Source organism: Camelina sativa, chromosome 15, assembly GCF_030686135.1.
Source record: "Camelina sativa cultivar CO46 ecotype springtype chromosome 15, ASM3068613v1".
Taxonomy (NCBI): Eukaryota; Viridiplantae; Streptophyta; class Magnoliopsida; order Brassicales; family Brassicaceae; genus Camelina; species Camelina sativa.
Genome location: NC_141894.1, coordinates 13,322,815 through 13,343,625, shown reverse-complemented (window position 1 = coordinate 13,343,625; position 20,811 = coordinate 13,322,815). Strand labels below are relative to the sequence as shown.

General features: G+C 37.1%; 2 protein-coding genes, 4 non-coding genes and 1 pseudogene across 7 annotated transcripts; 2 read left to right on the top strand and 5 right to left on the bottom strand.

The window, feature by feature from the left end:
• The first annotated feature begins 3,084 nt into the window (after nucleotides 1–3,084).
• On the top strand, nucleotides 3,085–6,000 carry LOC147926585 (uncharacterized). Its single transcript, XM_087486968.1, has 2 exons — nucleotides 3,085–3,533; nucleotides 3,970–6,000. Exon 2 carries the CDS (start codon nucleotides 4,164–4,166, stop codon nucleotides 5,817–5,819), a length of 1,656 nt encoding a protein of 551 aa, XP_087343094.1. The 5' UTR covers nucleotides 3,085–3,533; nucleotides 3,970–4,163; the 3' UTR covers nucleotides 5,820–6,000.
• Nucleotides 6,001–8,213: 2,213 nt separating this feature from the next.
• LOC104746747 (F-box protein At2g16450 pseudogene) lies at nucleotides 8,214–9,854 on the bottom strand (annotated as a pseudogene). Its single transcript, XR_015581413.1, has one exon. The product of XR_015581413.1 is annotated as an F-box protein At2g16450 pseudogene (transcript).
• Nucleotides 9,855–10,686: 832 nt separating this feature from the next.
• LOC147926584 (small nucleolar RNA Z196/R39/R59 family) lies at nucleotides 10,687–10,775 on the bottom strand. Its single transcript, XR_015583359.1, has one exon. It is a non-coding gene; the product is annotated as a small nucleolar RNA Z196/R39/R59 family (small nucleolar RNA).
• Nucleotides 10,776–10,824: 49 nt separating this feature from the next.
• Nucleotides 10,825–10,910, bottom strand: LOC147926583 (small nucleolar RNA Z195/SNORD33/SNORD32 family). The gene has a single exon (XR_015583358.1). It is a non-coding gene; the product is annotated as a small nucleolar RNA Z195/SNORD33/SNORD32 family (small nucleolar RNA).
• A 60-nt stretch (nucleotides 10,911–10,970) lies between these two features.
• Nucleotides 10,971–11,056, bottom strand: LOC147926582 (small nucleolar RNA snoR4a). The gene has a single exon (XR_015583367.1). It is a non-coding gene; the product is annotated as a small nucleolar RNA snoR4a (small nucleolar RNA).
• Nucleotides 11,057–11,094: 38 nt separating this feature from the next.
• Nucleotides 11,095–11,185, bottom strand: LOC147926581 (small nucleolar RNA U31b). The gene has a single exon (XR_015583361.1). It is a non-coding gene; the product is annotated as a small nucleolar RNA U31b (small nucleolar RNA).
• Nucleotides 11,186–18,092: 6,907 nt separating this feature from the next.
• Nucleotides 18,093–19,925, top strand: LOC104746744 (leucine-rich repeat extensin-like protein 6). Its single transcript, XM_010468269.3, has one exon. It carries the CDS (start codon nucleotides 18,126–18,128, stop codon nucleotides 19,674–19,676), a length of 1,551 nt encoding a protein of 516 aa, XP_010466571.1. The 5' UTR covers nucleotides 18,093–18,125; the 3' UTR covers nucleotides 19,677–19,925.
• The last annotated feature ends 886 nt before the right edge of the window (nucleotides 19,926–20,811 follow it).

Below are 20,811 nucleotides of genomic sequence, written 5' to 3'. Positions count from 1 at the left end.
ATGCATCTTCTTCTCCTAAACTTCCTCCTATCATCAACAAGAATTTCAAAGAGATAAAAACTGTTTTGCAGTTAACCAAGCCACGAGATTATCGTAGAGCGCTTGTTTCTTCTGTTGATGATTTTGCAGGACATAAGCGAAGCAATTCCATACCTAAGTCCCGCCTTGGTCCTGTTCCTAACATCCTTGGCAAGCCTCATGCACCTAAAGCTTATACACCACCTTGGATGAAGAGGACCTCAATGCCATGTTCTGATCCACCCGGATGCATGAGCTCCAATAAAGTCAAGCTAATGACTGAAAACAAGCGCTTAGTGGGAGGCAACCCACTGGTAGGTTTTTCTTTTTCTTTTGATTTTGATTTTGTTTATTTTATTTCTATTTTTGCTTTCCTCTTACTTGATAACACTGGGGACAGTGTTGTTTAAGTCTGGGGGAGGTTAGTTACTAACTATGTTTTCTGTTTTTGAGTTTCAGTTGTGTCAGTCAAAACCATAAAGTTTGAGTCAAATTTTTCAAATTTTTCTTTTTATCTTTGGGAATTATGATCTTGACTAATGATTTCTCTTATTTGGCTAACACTCTAATGATTATTTGTTTATGCTTGATCTCAGAACTGAAGCTTAGAAAGACTATGAGCCTTATCAACAATCCTGAAAGCCCTTATTCAATGGATATCTGATTGATCTAACGTTGTCTCAACCTTTATCAGGATTTTAACCGGACTTAATCTCTTACTTTGGGGTTGGAAATCAGTGGACTAGACTTCTTCTTCAGGCCATACAAGACAATGCAATTTTTCAAAGTATGTCTCCCCTCTCTCTTCCCTTCAGTGCTTTAAACAAAAAAAAAAAAGAAGATCAAAAATATAAAAAAGGAATAAAAGATGAGATGATTTTGATCAGTTTAGAGAGGTAGGTAAATTACCAGTGACCTCATTATTCTACTCTTGAGTCAAATGATCACACAAAACTTGGAAGCGAGAGGTAGGTAAATTACCGATGACCCCGGTATTCGCTTACACCTTTGATTAGAAGAAAAAAAAAATAAGAAAGAGAAAAGAAAAAAAATGGAAGTGAGAAAAGGGAGAGGAAAGGAGATGTAAGAAGAATGTCTTGGCCTGAAGAGAGTCCATGTGTCACTGATCAATACACCCAAGGTAAGAATTCACCTTATTTGTGCTTTAATATTGACTAATGAGATGACAATGGAGATTTCAGAGATTCCAAAGGATTGTGGGATTTGAGTAAGGAATGTTGATGCTTATAATAGTTAAGTATAAATAGTAAGTTCTTGAGTCAGGTAAATGAAGAGTGCAAATAAGAATCATTATGCAGTTGAGTGAGTTCCCAGTTTTCAAACTTCTTTCACATGTCTAAGTTTCTGTTTTGCTTGAGGGCAAGCAAATGCTAAGTCTGGGGGAGTTGATATATCATGGTTTTTGTGGTTTTTAACCATGATATAAGAAGTCTTTTAGAGTCTTTTGATTTGTTTTCTAGATTGTTTTTGAGTCTTTACAGGTTTTTAGCATGGAAGGAGCAAAATGGAGCAATTTGGATGTTTTGGAGCATAAATCTTGAAGAATCAATTTGGTCTCGGATGAAAGCAGGAGCATCGACCGACACCAAGATAGGAGGCATCGATCGACACTCATCTCTGCCGACTCAAGACCCAAGTTTTGGAAAATTTACAAATCTGCCCCAAAGTTTTCCATATTTGCAACATAAGTCCCTGACGTGTTTTAGGACATATAAATAGTGTTTTTAGGTTTTCCAAACCCTTAAGTTGTATTCTATCAAGTTTTATTTTTCCTGCAACCCTGTGAGATTTTGAGAGCTTTTGTGAGAGAGATCTGAACTGCTTTGAGAAAAGAATTCTTAAACTCCTTCCTTACTCTTTTAATTTCAATTGCTTATTATTCAGAATCATGTTTTGTTCTTCATTGAATATGTCTGAGTAATTTGCTTGTTAGGTTTAGGGTTTTTCACAGGGATTTTATGAATTATTAGATCTGATTATTTAGGATTCATTATCTATCTAGATCTTCATCTTAGGTTGTTCTTCATATTAATCCTTGATTGGCCATCTAGAATTAATACTCTAGGAAAATAAATTGATATGAGAATATAATTGATTTTCCTGATAAAACCTTTTGATGAGCAAAATTATTTCTTGCAAAGAGATTTGATTTAATAATTTTGTGAACAATCTAAACCTGATTTTATTGCTGATTTTTAACCTAGAATTTTACAAAGAGATTTGGATTTTCTGGTTTTAAATTTAGATAATATTTGCAGTGAGAACTGATTTATTTTACAAAAGTGTTTAGAGTTCTAGATATGTTCTTAATTGTTTGAATCCTAATTTATTGATTGATTTATAATTCATAATTTCCTGAAAAATTCTCTAGACCTAGCTTTTTGATCTTCTGAATTTACAACAGCTTTTATATAATATTTTGCATTGCTTTTCTTTATTTAAATCAGTTTGTTTAGCACAATTGAAAAACTCTATAATTTATTGTGTAGTCTTGAGTCCTTGTGGAATTCGACCCCTAAGTACTGCAGTGATCTCTTAATTTGAGAGAGTAGCTCTAGGATAAATTTGAGCATATCACTCCTTTTTCAACGTCACAGAGTCAGATGATCGTGACCACTCAACTGTCCTTTGAAGCTCTCGAGGATGGCCTGTCATTGTACCTTGATCTCACATGTGCCATTAGACTTCCAAGCTCTTGGTTCATAGCTCTCTTGGATCCTACAATTGATGTTTTCTTCTTTTCATCTCTTGGCATTGGGGAATGCCTCTTGTATTGTTCTTGTTTTGTTTCAAACTTTGGCTCTTGCTCATTCTCTGCACTTGTAACGATTTTAAATTTTGATTGAATGAAGCAAAGGGTTTTGACAAAAAAAAAAAAAGAGTGAAGATTCAAAATCAATGCCTACTACTACTAAAATCAATGCCTAACTTCTGAATCCAGTGGATAAATCTCACCGTAGCCACAAAGTTTCTGAAAAAGACTATAGCATAAGACTGAGCCACCACTACTTTAAATCCCCACCGCACCAAAACAAACCAAAGTTCACGAGAACAGTCCGCATCCAAATTTTTCACCGCCGATGATGATCGAGTACTTGGTCTTCTTCTCACCCAAATGAACGAATCGCTCCTTGTAAGCAGCTGGGAGACTAACTAATTGGTTCAAAATTGAGACATGTGGTAATCGGATTGGATCGGATTGAGAGTTTGTTTGGTGTCGCAGACAAAGTTCCTGCGTGTGATTGCCAATTGAACCACCACCGTTGTTGATTTTGTAAGGAGCATCGTCGGATCCAGATACATTGATGGTCTTGGAACGACCATTGTTGTCGATCTCGATCTCGCTCTCTAACTCGACAGATTATAACTCACCGGAGATGATGGAGCCATCACATATTTCAAAAGCGAGACTGGAGCCGTCAGAGAGCCCACTGGAGACAATGACGCACAACGACGAAGACGGTAGAGAGATTGCAAAATCGTCATTTATTTTGGTATTTTTCTAATATAATTATATCTTAATATTCACAAATGCTATTTTTGTAATTTTTAAGAGGATGTGCTATGTTTGGAAGAAAAACTTAGATTGGTGCTAATATAGGGTATTTCTCTTTTTTTTAATGGGAAGGTAAATTTTTCTTATTTTTAAAACCAAAATTTTCTCCTAATTTCTCATTTTTCAGTTGGGAATATGTAAGATTACTATGTTGACCAAAAAAATGTCAATATATGCGTCTTTTTTCCTAATACTGTATTTTAAAATTTATTTTAGTATTTTTAGATTGTTTTATTTAATTTCTATTTTCATCTTTGAATTATTTGAGATTCATATATTATTGTGCTTATAATTTTCTATTTTTTCTTTAATTATGCCAAATTAATTTCTTCTAATTTCTCAACATTGATTGGTTGGTTGGTCTAATTTTTCAGCATGTCGGTCAGATGGGACTTTCTTCTTGGCTCTCTTCAAGCTTATAAGATTCCTCGGGGTTTCATTAAGTGGATTAGAGCATGTTGTCTGTTTTCCCTCGTTCAGTGTTAGTCTTAATGGGGTTTCTTCAGGCTTTTTTAAAGGAAAGACAGGTTTGCGCCAAGGAGATCCATTATCCCCCATTCTGTTTGTTATGATAATGAATGTGTTATCTCTAATGTTGAACAAAGCAGCAGAAGAAGGTTTGTTCAGTTACCATCCTGGTTGTGAGGATCTTAAGCTTACTCATCTTTGTTTTGTGGACGACTTATTAATCTTCTTAGAGGGCTCTGAGCATTCTTTGAGAGGAGTTATGTTAGTCCTCTCAGACTTTGAGGAAATGTCTGGACTGGGAATGAATATTGAGAAGACCTCCATGTTTTGTTCCGGTTTAAGTGAGAGTAGTTTGGAAAGGCTGCATTTACTATTCAATCTGAAGCACGTCTCACTTCCAGTCAGGTACTTGGGCCTTCCTTTATGCTCGAAAAAACTTTCGCTAAGGGATTGTGATCCCTTGTTGTCTCAAATCAGAAAGAAATTAAATTCATGGACTCACAAGTTTATGAGTTTAGCAGGAAGGTTAACACTTATCTCTACTGTTATTTCGGGCATTATTTGTTTTTGGACTAGTGCTTTCTTCCTTCCGAAGCAAGTTATTAAGCGGATCAATAGCCTGTGCAGCTCTTGTCAATGGCGAGGCAAGCTCGATTCTCCCTCGGGCGCCAAAGTGTCATGGTATGATATTTGCTTCCCTAAGCTAGAGGGTGGTCTTGGTTTAAGGAACATTAGTAGTTGGAATGAGACTTGTGCCTTGAAACTTATATGGATGTTGTTTTTTAGAGCTTGTTCGTTGTGGGTGGCATGGATTAGTAGTAAGTATTTTTCTAAATCTCCTATGTGGGCGCTCAATGAGAAAAATGTCGCTTACTCTTGGAATTTTAGAAAATTACTTAAGCTTTGTCCCTTAGCTCTTAAATTTTTAAGCATCAATATCGGCAATGGTGATTCTACCTTCTTTTGGTGGGATCCATGGACTCCTTTTGGTTCTCTCTACCATTTTCTAGGCTCCGACGGTCCCAGTCTATTAGGGATCCCTCTACTTTCAACTGTGGCTGAATTGAGATTTGAAGATGGTTGGTCTCTCCCTAATGCTAGATTAGAGAGACAAGTTCTTCTTCACTCTTTCCTCTCTACCATTACCATGTCTACTTCAAATGATACTCCGGTTTGGGCTGTTGATGGTATAACTTACAGGTATTTCTCTTCAAAAGTTGTGTGGAATGCTGTTAGGATTTCAAAATCTGATAAATCTTGGGCTCCGCTTGTTTGGCACAAAGCTGTCATCCCACGACATGCTATAACCACTTGGTTGTTCATTCTCAATCGTAATCCTACTCTTGATCGTTTGTCTACTTGGGGTTATGATGTTGAGTTAGATTGTCTCCTTTGTGGGTTAGGCCATGAATCACGAAATCATCTGTTTTTTAACTGTGCATTCTCTGCTGAGGTTCGGCGTTTGATAACGAATAAGCTCCAGATTTCTACTTCTCCGGTGTTATGGGATCAGATTCTCCTTTGGCTGCCGAGGTCTTCAGTTTCGAAGCACAAAAAACTTGCTCTCCTTCAAGGTTGGCAGGGTGCGATCTATGAACTATGGCGAGAGAGAAATCGGCGGTTTCATGATGGTATCTCGCTATCTGCAGTTGCTCTTACAAAGATCATTCTTTCTACCATGGAGGATAAGTGTCACACAATGACTCAGCTGGGCTTAAAACGTGGGATTTCCATTCTTCATTGCTGGACTTCTTAAAGTTGTGTTGGTTTACTGATACTTGCAAGAGCTTAAGTTTATTTTCAAAGTTCCTTTTTTGGATCCTTGGTCCTCCTAGTATTAGTTATACTAGTTCTTTTCTCTTTCTGCTTGTAATGGTTCTATATTGCTCTTTGTACACTTTTAGTAATTTAATTAAGAAAACCCTTTAACAAAAAAACATAATTGTTATCATTATTTATTCAATCCCAGAGAGAGATAACGAGTAGAAGCTCATCAAACTAATGGATGGATAAAATAGGCTAATCAAATACTAGCTTACAACAAACATAGATTAATAGATTTGAAAAACATAAATCATTGTTGATAGATCCATAGGAGCTCAAAGACTGTAACACCTATGTTTGCGGAAAGGTTTAAAAGAATTGATTTGGCCACATATGTCACCAAAATGCACTTATTTTTTTGGTCAAAAGTCCTGAGAGAACTTCATGATGGGTGACCTTCTTAGAAGTGATTGTCGGAACTGTGAGAGTGAGGACAAAACACAGGCAAAGATCATTTGTTGATTTGTAGGATCGTTAAACATGTTTTTAAAGTCTCTCAGACGTAACAAACCGCCCATCGAATATGGGTCGGTCCACGGGCCGGGAATAGATGTAAGGGCAACTTAGGAAGGTGAGCCCATGGACTGAGTGGACATGGGCTCACTAAGCAACGATTGAGGCGTTACAGAGACGGAGGCTACATCATGGTGTGTCAAAGACACGTACATTGAGAAATTTAATATTAGTTACTATCAAAAGATTTTGTGACGTTAGAAAAATGTTTTTAATTTGATTGGTTGCCGGAGCAAGCTATTTTGAGATAGCAAAAAGACGTGATCATGTTCTCTCCACACAGGTGGAGGGCAGATCCGAAGTTTCTCTATGGTGGAGAAGGTTGGACACAAGGTTATCTCCCCAAAAGAGGAAGGTGGAGGAGGTTGGACGCAACGTTCTCTCCATAAAGGATGAAAGCGGAGCCGAGGTTTTCTCCATGGTGGTCATACATTATTGTGATGATACATCATCATTGATTAGTATATTATGTAATATATTTTTTTCAAAATATTGTTTGAGCCAACAATTTTTGTAATTAAAAAACTATACAGAAGTGAAAGTAAAATAGTTGGCTTAATGTGTTCATATAGACATTTTCTAAGTAGTGATAAAGAATATATTTGTAATACATAGTATATTTAGGTGTAAAAAACCACACTTTTAAAAGTTATATACTTAAAAGATTTGTAAATGGATATAAATCAGTGTATTATAACAAAACAAAATTTAGAAATAACATACAACAAATTTTAATATATTTTTGTTAAATTTAATTTAATTTATAAAAAACTTTAAACCCGCACATCAGGTGGGTCCTCATCTAGTATATTTATTAAATCTAACATATATATTATTGTCAAAAAAAAAATCTAACATATATATTAACTTTTGAATGTATTAAATTTAAATCAAATCTACAATATATATTAACTTTTTAATGAGATATGTTTATTTTGTTGTAGTGATTAAGTTATTATTTTAGTCCAAAATAATACAAGTTTTAAAAAAAATATATATATATAATACAAGTTCAAACCTTACAAACTACAAACCATACAAGTTCAATAATGAAAAAGAACCCTAGCAAGAGAGGACACGTGAGACAGAGTTCACTCTCCTCCTCCATATGCTATTCCAAACTGTTATATATTTTGTTTGGAGAGAACGAAATGGGCGTATCCACAATACGTGTGCCATCGCAGCTACCATGCAATCACTGATATGATCGCCGACGAGGTTACTCTCCGGTTGAAAAGTCTCCATTGGTCACGACATGACGCTAGCCCTCTTATATGGATCGCTGGACCAGCCTCCTGAGACGTTAATGTTGTGCTCTGTTTTTTAAAAGACTTGCTCTGCTCTGTTTTTACAAGCTCCTACCAAACTATTGTAAACATTTTTCTTTTTGTTAATTAATAAAATTAACATTTCAAAAAAAAAAAAAAAATCAGAGTTCGTGTTCCCGACGGCTTGGCAAGAATCCGATGTGGAAGACGAAATTAAATGTTTTATGATGCTGATGAAGTGTATGGAGGCTCAATATCAGCCGGTTCTAGCAGGCAGCGGCGAGGAAAACTGGTGAATAAGTGATGTTAGAGGAGGTCAAAGCCTTCTTGCTGCACTAAAATTAAAGGTGTAGCGAATTCATCAATGGAGGTGGTTGCAAGAAATATGTCACGGTTGCTAAAGATTGCATTGTGAGAGCTAAGTGTGGAACAAAGGAAGGAATTAACACTAAGCGTGTGGAAGTCCAAAAGACGCTGAGTAAGTGTACTAAGGCTTACTCTGATTACTACTTCTTCACTAGGACATAAAAACTGGCGATGTTGAGTTAGGAAAGGATTGAATTAAACTGCATCAGTTGGAGTTACAACTAGGTAGAGTCACCTTTTGGATGCTTTTAACAATGAAACTTAAAACTAAAACTTAGAAAATCTTTACAATCAAGCTAGAGACTAGAGAGTAGAGATGTTCTTCAAGATATAAAATAAGTTCTTCATAGTAACCAGATCATCCACATGAATATGCCAGTTCAACAACAAAGGAACCATTTAAAGAAGTTCATCTGTATCTGATTCTGATTCTGAATCATCTGTCTCGTCAAATGGAGCATAAATCCGGTTGAGCAGTCGTAAATCGTCAACATGAAGATCCTCAACGTGGTTAACAAAGGTGCGAACGCTACAAGGATTCTTAAACCCTTGACTAAAAAAACCTTGGATTTCAACACGTTGGAGAATGTTCCTCTCGGGACTGAAGTAGAAAACATAAAACGGTTTCTTAGAGGTATACTTGCGCATGGAAAACACAATCTCACCAGAAGCGGTGACTCCAGCAATGGAAACGTGACGACGGAAGAAGATGTTATCAGTACTCCAAGTGTAGGTGTGTTTGGACCAATCCTGTTTGGCTACATCCTCTAGAACCCAAACATGCAACTCATTATTGGCATCAGCGACGAGTTTCTTTTCCAAATACTTGTCGATATCCGAATCAGAAGTAGCAGCCTCATAAAAGTCGAAATCATCCTCCCAGTAAATCATAGCTAACTTGCCCTTAAAGTTGACCAATCGACAAAACCTTTCAACGTTGATAAAGCTGAACTTTTCAGACCTCAAATCAAAGCAAACAATCACATAACCATCCGGGTCAACCCAACCCTTGGTGTTACCTAAGTAGTAGACAACACCGTTGATGCAAACCCCATCACTTCTAATCTCATGTTTTAAGGAACATTCGATCTTTCTCCACCTCATATCTGCAGGCGCTCCACATGTAAGAAGGGCATGATCGCCAGGACCAGAGGCATAGGCCATGTACAATACCTTGTACTCTTTGCCAATCGGATCAAAACCAAAAAAGCTATAGGCCTTTCTATAATTATAGTGTTTTCTGTAAGTATAGCGTTCAGGTAAGATGGCGTACCGTCCAGTGTTTGGGTAACAGATCAAAGGTTTACCTTGGGATCGAGAGCCATGGAAATAGATCAAGCCAGAGTTGTAGCCACATGAGAAGTACTTGATGTTACTGTAATGATCGATCTCTATATCCCATACAGAGAACTTACACACGTGAAACTCAGCGGCTGATACAAGAGTCGAGGAGGATGATTTCTCATAAGGATCCTCAAGCTGAGGCGACGAGAAGAAGCACCACGCGCCACGGCCTCTGGGGTTTCCGTCGTCTGAGATGGCGAATAAGAGCCGCGGCTTAGACAAGGACTTGGTCAGAAACAAGGACTTGAAATACGGAGTAGCGAGCATTGATGCCCATTCCTTCGACACGCAACGACACCTCGCGACTGAATCTCCGGGCAATCTCGAGATTATCTCCAGGATGAGCTCAATCGACAAGGGAGGTGATGATTTCTTCATCTTCGCTTTCCTAAAAACCCAGAAATTGAAGGAGATTCAGAACGTCTCTTTCTCACCAATTTCTTTTAGGGTTATAGCCGCTGAAGTCTCTCCAAGACCAATTAAGCTACAATTAAACCAATTACAAGTAGATAGGTCGGTTCGGTTCACTAAACCGTGTAAACCATGTAACCTACAATTAAACCAATGGACTTTACCCATCTCTCGATCAAAGCATATATATTGGACAAGAACTGGTTTCTATTATTTTGAAATATGACGATTACCAACCAGTACTGTAGAAAGAAGTTCATCCCATTGTGAACAGGTTGAGATACATTAATGGACCTGGTCTTGCTTAATCACTTTTGTAACATCCACCATCTCCACTGTTAGGAAATGGCATTACGTAGTGCCAAACCATCTCTCTATGAAAGACCAATGCTCGGTCGATGAAACTCTTTTATTATAAGAGTTTGATACGTATATTTTGCTTAATATGAAAAATTGACCAAACTTCTTTGAAATTAAAGACATAAAACACTGATATTTACATTTAAAAACTTGTTAACATCTTTTACAACAAAGCAACTACAGAAAAAATATATGTGCTTTAAGAGATTGAAAAAGTTCTTCATAGTAATCTGATCATCCAAGCAAGTGAAGGAACACCTGCATAAGTAGACAATAAAACAAAAGATGATAAAGAATAACATAAGTATGAATTAGAAAACCAAAACAAAACCGAAGATTGATAAAAGAATAGATGTAAACAGGTATTAAAGTAACAGGTAGCTTATGGTAAAAAAGAAGCTAACAGTGTCGCAAAGCCTGAAAATTCACTTTTTGCCTAAGAAAAACGAAATGTCCAAACACATTTTTTAATCAACTTTGGACATCAGATACCATAGGCAAAATCATCACACAAATAGCACAAAACAGGATTAAAACAGCAATCTCAGTCGAAAGATGGTGATCTAGTGATTATAATAATCATTGTATAATCATTCAATTTGGACAGAATTTCATCATTGATTGCAGAGAACAAAAGAACTCAAAACAATAACAAACGAAAACACAAGAAGAAAGAAGAGGTCAGATGGTAGTGCATGTCATATTATCAACACTGTATTTCTGATTTGCAGACGTATGGAAATTGTATCCTCATTCCTCCGATAAAAACCAAAACTTTGAATCAAATTCACAAAATTGAAAACACTAAAACAAATGAATTTGGATCAGAAAATATGGCAAATCATTCACTCTGCCGAAGCAGATCAGACTGGGTGTCACAAAACATTAATGCCATCTCATCATATCCATCAAAAAAGCTTTAAAACACGATTAAAAAATTTGAGAGAATCAGACAAAAATAGTCAATCACCACGTTACATTCCATCGTAATGGATGCATATTAAGACTGGGGCGACAATTCCTTATCATCACTTTCCTCAAATCTGAGCTAACAGTAAATACACAAACAACACCTAATTCGCCACTAACACAACCGAATAGACATACAATAAGATTGACACAAAAACCCTAAAAAAACACACGAATAAGACACGATTCGAACTTCGAACTTGAAGAGGAGGACCCTCGCTCTAGTCTCTCTCTCTCTCTGTTTTGACTTATGAAGGTTGTCTGCAGCGACTGCCTTACTTATATAGAGGCAGTTTGATTTCAAGAGGTTGTTGCTAATAGGGTTTTCGGTTCATTTCGGTTTATTTTGGTTTACTTTTACCAAAACCGGTATTCCAAAATTTTCTCAAGGTTTTTAAGGTTTAATGGTTCGTTCTCTCAGTCAATCTCATCTCTGACTGAGAGAACATGAGAGGACCCGCATGGTATGATCTCCACATCTTTCTTTCACCTTCAAATGTCTTTTGTAACATTGGTTCATATACCACCCATACCCACATGGTCATGTTGTTAATAATTTAAATCCACAAGTGTTGATTTAGCAGATATGATTGGTTACTAATTTTGGGACAAGGAACTACATAAGCATGTGATTCTGTCTACTTAATTTGGCTGCTCTTAAATATATATAAAAACTTCTTAAGAGTTTCTCCTTCTATATAATGCAACAAAGCTTATAGCATTCTTCATCAGTCACTACTTTCATTCATTCAGAGAGTTCGATCTACACTACAACACAACTTACAAATCTGTGTTTTTTTTTTGCTCTCTAAGATGATCAACGCTGAGAAATTACTCAAGATGGCCAAGAAATGGCACCAGAGAGCAGCCCTCCACAGGAAAAGAATCTCGTAGTTCATAATACTCAAACAAGACTAAGAATCAGTGATCATGTTTATTCACGTGTCCCGTATATATACTCACAGGAAAAGGTTTTGGTGGGTTCTCAAGTTGCTCTTGCAGAGGCTTGACATGGTTTCTGTAAACATGAGCATCTCCAATCACATGAATAAAATCACCAGGAACAAGATCTGCATAATGTCAACAAAATATCAATAGATGATGACTGACGTTCGAAATCATAAATTTGCTCTTTTGTAGTGAAAATTTGAACGTTATCACTCTCTCTCTCTCAGTTAGCACCAAAGTGTCTCCATTGAAATCCATAAACGGGTCCAAAGTCACCTTCCTCTCTCTCTCAGTCAGTCCAATACTGATATAAAAAAAGTGTTCAATATATCAGTGTGATGGCCAAAAAATTTCAACTTCTGAAAGAAAAAAGGCCGAACGGTTTACCCATCAAGATAGGCTCTCGACGCATTCCCATCCCATATACGGATACCCTTTTCTTGAAGTACCTGCCACTTACACAAACTTCTCAGAGAAAAATATATATAGCTCATATGCATATGCTCCAAATGTGTTCTAGGCATGAAGATAATGATAAAAGATGTGTTCTCTTACCTTTGCATTCGTTGATCCGCTTATGAACCATTCACTGGGCAATTAAACAAAAGAGCACAATAAGAAGGCAAGGGACTAATATTGTAAGACGTTTGATGAACTCTCAAAGCCGAGAAAAAAAAAAAAGTAGAATGACACAGTTACCTCTAAGAGTTTCCCATCTCTCTGAAATTGCTCATATTTGGATCCAAAAACAAGAAAAATAACCAAATGAACTGTTGAGAATACTTGATTGATATATTCACAAGGTGATACAGAGGACGTTTATATACAAGAGATGAGAAGGAGACTCTAGGTTAGACAATAACTATACATTCCTAATATAAGTCAATCAGATATTCTAGAGTATCCTGTCATATCTTTGATACGCCCCCTCAAGATGAAGGGGTCTTGACCACGCCAATCTTGTGTTGGAGGTCCAAGAAACGGGGACGTGGTAGAGGTTTTGTTAGTGCATCGGCAAGTTGGTCACGTGTGTTGACATGAGCGACCCGAAGAGCTCCTTGTTGTATCTGGCCACGGACAAAGTGGTAGTCGACTGCGATATGCTTCATTCGGGAGTGAAAAACCGGGTTTGCACAGAGGAAAGTGGCTCCAATATTGTCACAATACACAACCGGTTTCTGAGGTATCGGTATCCCTAGCTCAGTGAGAACGTTGCAAACCCAGCTGAGCTCAGCTGCTGTATTAGCCACGGCTCTATATTCTGCCTCCGTTGAGGAACGCGCAACGCCTTTCTGCTTCTTGGCTGTCCAAGAGACTGGATGACTTCCAATATAGATGATGTAGGCATTAGTGGAAGTGTAATCATCTGAATCGCCGGCCCAGTCCGCATCTGAGAAGGCATGGAGAGTGAGTGGATTCTTTGCCGAGAAGTATATACCATGAGTTGGAGTGCCGGCAAGGTATCGTAGAATCCGTTTTGCAGCTTGCCAGTGAGCCTCTGTTGGTTGGTGCATGAACTGTGAGAGACGGTTAACCGCATAAGCTATATTAAGTCGCGTAAAAGCAAGGTATTGTAAGCTTCCCACTAGTTGTCGATAGGATGTCGGATCCTTGAGGAATTGACCAGAGCGAAGCGTAAGCTTGGGACTTGATGCCATGGGTGTACAGACGGGTTTAGCGTTCTGCATATTATAGCGATGAAGCAGGTCGATAGTGTACTTTCGTTGGGAGAGATGAAGACCATGAGCAGACCGATGTGCCTCCAAGCCAAGGAAATAATTCAGGTCTTCTGGATCCTTAACCGAAAACCTATCAGCAAGAAGCTTGAGAATACGAGCAATACCAGGTTTACTGTTGCCTGTGATTAAAATATCATCTACATAGACCAGTAAGTAGACGAACTGGGAACCTTGTTTGAGAGTGAACAACGATGTATCAGACAGAGAGTTTTGAAAACCAAGACTTAGTAAGAAGGTTCGTAACTCTGTGTACCAGGCACGCGGAGCCTGTTTCAGTCCATAAATTGCTTTGCGGAGGCGACATACATGGGAAGGATTGTCAGAATCAATGAAGCCAGGGGGTTGCTCCATGTAAACTTCTTCAGTGAGAGTGCCTTGAAGGAAGGCATTGTTGACATCTAATTGTTGAATTGGCCAATCTCGAGAAACTGCGACATCAAGGACCAGACGAATTGTGGTAGCCTTTACAACTGGGCTAAATGTTTCTGTATAATCCCGACCATATTCCACATCTCAGAGGCAGATTTGGTTTTGGAAACAACTGATTGGATCGATGGGGAAAGTGTGCCGAGGAGTCCGCTGTAAATAAGTTTGTCTTGACGACACCATTTCGTATAGTCAGGATTAATCATGACCTGAGTGTTGACAGTGGTTGTTGAATCTGGTGGAACAGAGGACCCATCGAGATGGCCTGCAAGACCATAGCCATCAAGCAGTGAATGGATCTGGAGACTCCAGGTCATGTAATTGACGGAAGTAAGCTTGTTGATGTTGGACATGTTGATATTAAGAGGGGACTGAGTGGCATCAACTGTTTCGGCAGCAGCCATGGTAAGGAGAGGAATAAGAGAAAAGAAATATGAAAGGAAGAGAAGGAATGTAGAGAGAAGAGAATTTGAGGAGGGGAGGCGTAAAAAAAAAAAAAAAAATTTAGGCTCTTGATACCATGTTGAGAATACTTGATTGATATATTCACAAGGTGATACAGAGGACGTTTATATACAAGAGATGAGAAAGAGACTCTAGGTTAGACAATAACTATACATTCCTAATATAAGTCAATCAGATATTCTAGAGTATCCTGTCATATCTTTGATATGAACCACTGATATATGAACTAACTACATAGAGAGAGAAGCACATATATGGACTTTAACAGCAAAGAAAATAATCTAATTCTTTCATAAAACGTTCCGCAAGACATTGATTAGTGAGAAAATTAGCTAGCCATCAAACAAGAATCGAAAGTATAACCACAAAAGATTTTCCTAATTCTGATTATTTAAGCTTCATCAAACTGAGAATATTTCACCAAATTCAACCTAATTAGGAAACCAAACAACATTGAGAAGTGAGACATCCAAATTGAATCTGAGAATCAGAGCGAAGAAGTGAACTTACAGTGATAGTTCGGCGAGAGAGAGGAACAGATCCAGTCGGGGATAGTTCCGAGCGAACTCTTCCATTCCCAGATCTGTGATTTCGCTTTTGATCTCCAGCTCCGACAAACTGAAACACTCATCCGGCAGATCTCCAGTGAAATCAATCCCAACTTATTTGACATCATTTAGTAAATGATGCTAAAATTAACACAAATGATATTAACCAAAAATAAATGATGCTAAAATTTAATAATCACATCATTTAATAAAATGATGCTAAATATGTCTAATTATCATAATTATTGTGTAACAATTTGTATCATTTGTTACAATAATTAATAGTTGCAAACTTAAAAGAATTTAAAATTAAAAGTATTTCTACATTATAATTTGTGAGAATAATTAGTAACTAATTACTACAAATTTTGTTAGGATATATTGTTTGTGAGTATATTTGTTTCACAAACATTGTTACATTTTAGTAACAATTTACTATAAACTTTATTTGTAGCTAAATTGTCACTATATCCTACAAAAAAAAATTACAAATTTGTTACAAAATAGTTTATTTTAATTTTTGTCACTAATTAGTAAGTAACCGTCACAAATATTTGCTACAGATTATTTGCATAACAAATTTTGAAACTATATCATCCCAATCTTGTAGTGAGTGGGGATAAAAAAACGACGTCATAGTCAGTTAGTCACTTAAATCTGTGTATATTGAGTACGTCGGTGGTGTGGAAGATCATGCACTTAGAGAAGAGAGTAAAGTTCAAGCCATTGAGCACTTAGAGAAGCACATGGCTCGGAGCGCGTCTCATGCTTCTAATTAGAAGTTCTCATGGCCTTAATTAGAGCTTTCTTATATCACCATCGTTGATCTTTGTGATCTTAAAAGCATCGAGGTGACATGCAGCTTATCACCCAATGACCTACAAAGTCGTACGTTAACTCGGTGATTTGTTTTAGGGTTACTAGCTGGCCAACATATATATTTCGGCTATTCATTTGGTTGAGTTAAAGTTCAGCATTTTTTATTTTTTTTTCAAATTAGCGATCAGTTGTTAAAAAAAAGTATAGTTGACAACAACTACAAAACTAATTTAATCAACGTAATTTACTGTTATTTCTATAGTATGTTGTTGACAACTACAAAACGAGTCAATTATTAAGACAGTTACTGTCATCTAAAATTAGCGCATGGTTTGTTTTACATATGGGTTCTGAAGCAATTATTTTGAGAATGATCAACTACTATGCATATTTAGTGAGCTGACAAAAACCAAAAATCTATCGCTGAAAACGTTACAACTTTTCTTACTTCTTAGGTTTAGTTTGTAGCGACAAAATTAAATTTTGCCACAAACAAGTGGAGATTATATGATTTTGATCAAAAAAAAAACAAGTGGAGATTATATGATTATATCAAATACACTTGTGTTATAGATTAATGTGATGTCAGTATGAATCTTTGGTAGTTAATCAAATATTGTGATAATTAAATGTTTGACCTAGCTTAGCCATCGAACTTGATTTTAAAGAAATATTCGGATAAGCAAAAAATCTCAAGTGGCTTGGTAACTAAAATATAAATAATAGTTGCGTATACATACGTATTTACGGAAGTCAAAAGCTTCGATATTAAACTACACGCCAACCCTCAAAATAATTTCAGTACATGAAACCTAAAAACATTACGATCCTGAGGTGATTATTAATCATGTGAATGAGCTTATATTAAATTATTTAAATAACTTTTCTTAGTTAAAATTGTATGGATTTCTTAACATAGATCACAAGTAGTAAAGAAGATAGTCTTAGAGACGACCATCAAGTTGTCTTAATTAAAGTAAAGATCAAGGAGGAGATTTTGTTTCTGTCCCAATCCACAGTATCAACATTTGGTTTGTGTTCATGCTTTTTAGGAAAATTAATACTATATAGACAATATAGAGAATGGTCTAAAAGCTATCGAAACCGTGTTTCTGGTGGTAATTAACAAGTAACAACCATCCGATTATTTTACTTAATGCATCGAATGAAACTATGAATGTATACATAATATAGTTACATATGCTTTGTATGCTGGATTGTGTTAACGGAGTAAAGCTTGTGTCGAAGAAACAAGGCAATTGTCGTAGACCTACTTATTATATGATTAAGAGCCTTTTCTTTATTTTGATAAAAACTTAGTATTTGTTAATTTCAAATTTGTTTACTGTTCAACAGTTCTTCTAACACATGTAGCTCAAGAGTGCATATGCCAATATTGTCATTAATGGTTTATTCAGGAGTTACAATGATTTCTGGCTTTAAATTTAATTTAATTTTTTTTTTTTTTTGCAAAAGCAACTTTATTTTATTTTCTTTCAATAAACCAATCTTTATTTGTTTTTTTCATAAAACAAACAAAAAAACAATATAATAAAACGAGCCATGAAAGCTGTTAGATCCATGGGGGCCAGCAGCAGGTAACCTCAATTTTAAAGAGTTTTCGCTCGCAGGTTCGACCTTGGACTCTATCTTATATCCACAAAAATGTAAGAAAAAAGTTTTGGGAGAATTCAATTTAACCTTTGCATAGTAGAACTTATACTGTAGAAGTGTTTATACTTAATCGAATTTGATATATGAGAGAAGTCGAATTGGTTAGATACGTATGTATACACACAGGTTAGACAATGTAACTATGTAAGTAGATGATCTGATGATGCATGATTAAGGTATTATAAAGAACATTCTTTGCTAATTCTGACCTTCTCTACCAAACCAACGAAAGTCAAATCAATGCTCCCCTGTCACCCAATATATCTATTTTCTTTATATCAAAAACTTATCAATCATCACAGTTGAATTAATCATCGTTATAAAATATTAATAAGAATTGAACACACATGTAAACAAAGACCGACTCTTCAATAATAACCATTCTCTCATGTCTCTCATCTACAATTATTTTTCCAACATATCAAAATATAACTTTTCAAAGGGAAGTGGTTACACCCCAAATTGTGTATACATATGCAACCTCATAGTCCCATTTCCAAAAACACAATACCCATCTCACAAAAACTCTCTCATTAGTCATCATCCATCACTCATGAAAGAAGAAACCTTCTTTTTCCGGCGGCGGTTCTTGGCCTCTGGTCTCATTTTCCTCTTCCTTCTTCCTCAAGCTTTCACTTACATCACTCATCCGATCTACCCGTGCTTCCCACACGCTCCTTTCCTTCCTCCAATCGGAAACCCAAGGCTCTTAAAAGCTTTCGCAGCTCTTCAAGCTTGGAAGTTCACCATAACCTCTGACCCAAACGGCTTCACTTCTAACTGGTGTGGTCCTCATGTTTGTAACTACACAGGCGTGTTTTGTGCACCGGCTCTAGATAACCCTTACGTCTTAACCGTCGCTGGTATAGACTTAAACCATGCTAATATCGCCGGTTATCTCCCTATAGAGCTTGGTCTCTTAACCGATCTTGCCTTGTTCCATATCAATTCAAACCGTTTCGAAGGTCAACTCCCCAAAACTCTAAAATGTCTCCAGCTTCTCCATGAGCTTGACGTCAGCAACAATAAACTCTGCGGTGAGTTTCCTTCCGTGATCTTCTCCTTACCTTCTTTGAAGTTTCTCGACATTAGGTTCAATGAGTTCGAAGGAGATGTTCCTAGCCAACTTTTTGACCTAAACCTCGACGCTCTCTTCATTAACGACAACAAATTCCGGTTTAGGTTACCGAGAAACATAGGTAACTCTCCAGTTTCGGTTCTTGTCTTGGCCAACAACGATCTCCAAGGATCTTGTGTACCTCCAAGTTTCTACAATATGGGGAAGACGCTGCACGAGGTCATTCTCTCGAACTCACAGCTAACCGGTTGTTTAAACCGGGAAATCGGTTTGCTTAACCAGTTGACGGTTTTCGACGTGAGTTACAACAACTTGGTGGGTTCTTTGCCGGAGACGATTGGTAATATGAAGAGTTTGGAGCAGTTGAACATAGCTCATAACAAATTCTCCGGCTACATTCCGGAGAGTATCTGTCGGTTACCAAGACTCGAGAACTTCACTTACTCGTATAACTTCTTCTCCGGTGAGCCACCGGTTTGTCTAAGGCTTCAAGAGTTTGATGATCGTCAAAATTGTTTACCTTCAAGGCCAATGCAACGGTCTCCCGCTGAATGCAAATCTTTTGCTTCTCATCCTATTGATTGTGGATCTTTCGGCTGCTCTCCACCTAGTCCACCGCCTCCACCACCGTCTCCTCCACCTCCACCGCCATCACCGCCGCCACCATCACCTCCACCACCATCACCTCCGCCACCACCACCACCATCACCGCCGCCACCATCACCGCCGCCGCCATACGTGTATCTTCCCCCACCATCACCGCCACCATATGTGTATCGGCCTCCACCACCACCGCCACCATATGTGTATCGGTCACCATCGCCACCGCCTCCGTATGTGTACCCACCGCCTCCTTGTTGATCTTCCACGCGGCGGTGCATGACTAAGGCTTCTTTTGACCTAGTGGGATGCAATAGTTGAAAGTTGAAACTGCCATCTGTTTAGGTGTTGTGTTCTACGTTATGTAACGCTAGTGTTCATTTAATTGTTCTTGTTTTATTATTTATTTTCTTTAGAATTTAATTCTCAAAAAGTTGAATGAGCTTCAATTGTTTGTGTTGTTAAAAAATATTTTAGTTAAATGAAAATTGAGGTGAGATATATTTGTAATTTGACCTGGCGAGACGACAAGTTTATTAAATAGTAGTACATTTACTATTTCAAATATGATCACGAGTCGCTTCTTTCTCTTTCCCATCGGTTACATTCTCGTACTAGTAGCTAAGTCTCCTCAATCCGACAATACAAGAAATCATGTCTCTAGTAATTGCATGTCCCATTGTACATTTAATTTTCACCAAGAATCCCAAACGGTCCCCTTGAGTTAGGTGTTTTTTTTTTCTCTCCCCTTAAGACGTTAAAGCAATTTAGGAAACCCCTTCCGTAACCCTCATTGTTGGTCTATCCGTTGTCCTCGTGGGTTTAACTCATTTGAAACCGCTTTTGCAAAGCCTACTTTTTAAAGCATTTAAAACTAAAACACTAACATGGCCATCGCCCATCGGTAAAGAGGTTTGTTATGCCCAATCCGTGGTTTCTCATTCCGAATTGTTACTTTTATCTTTGCATGTGATTATTTGTTTTATAAGCGCACATCTTAAAGGATAATTTAAGTTCCAAACGTATGATTCTTTTCCTATAATTGGGAATTCCAATGTCAGGTTTTAGAAAAACTTAATATAATATGTGAAAGAACCAAACGCACTTTTTTTTTTTTTTGACAACCAACCAAATGCACTTGTTATTAAAAAACGTTAACATTGATTAACCATATCTGATATCACAGTAAAAACTCGAACCATAAATGGTAAATTCTTAAACCATTATATTGCCATGAGTCAATGACTTTTCCGAACTTAGACCAAGTTTATCGGTAGTATGTTAGTAAGGAGATTGTTAAATTTTATATGAATTAATTGTGTATTTTTTTAAATATAAAAACCCATGATCTTTTAGATAAAATTTTCTTTATAGATGTACTTTATAGATGGAATTA

Bases quoted from the DNA above. Each gene is read 5' to 3' on its own strand.
- LOC104746744 (XM_010468269.3), top strand. From the start codon at position 18,126: ATGTCTCTCATCTACAATTATTTTTCCAACATATCAAAATATAACTTT.
- LOC147926585 (XM_087486968.1), top strand. From the start codon at position 4,164: ATGATAATGAATGTGTTATCTCTAATGTTGAACAAAGCAGCAGAAGAA.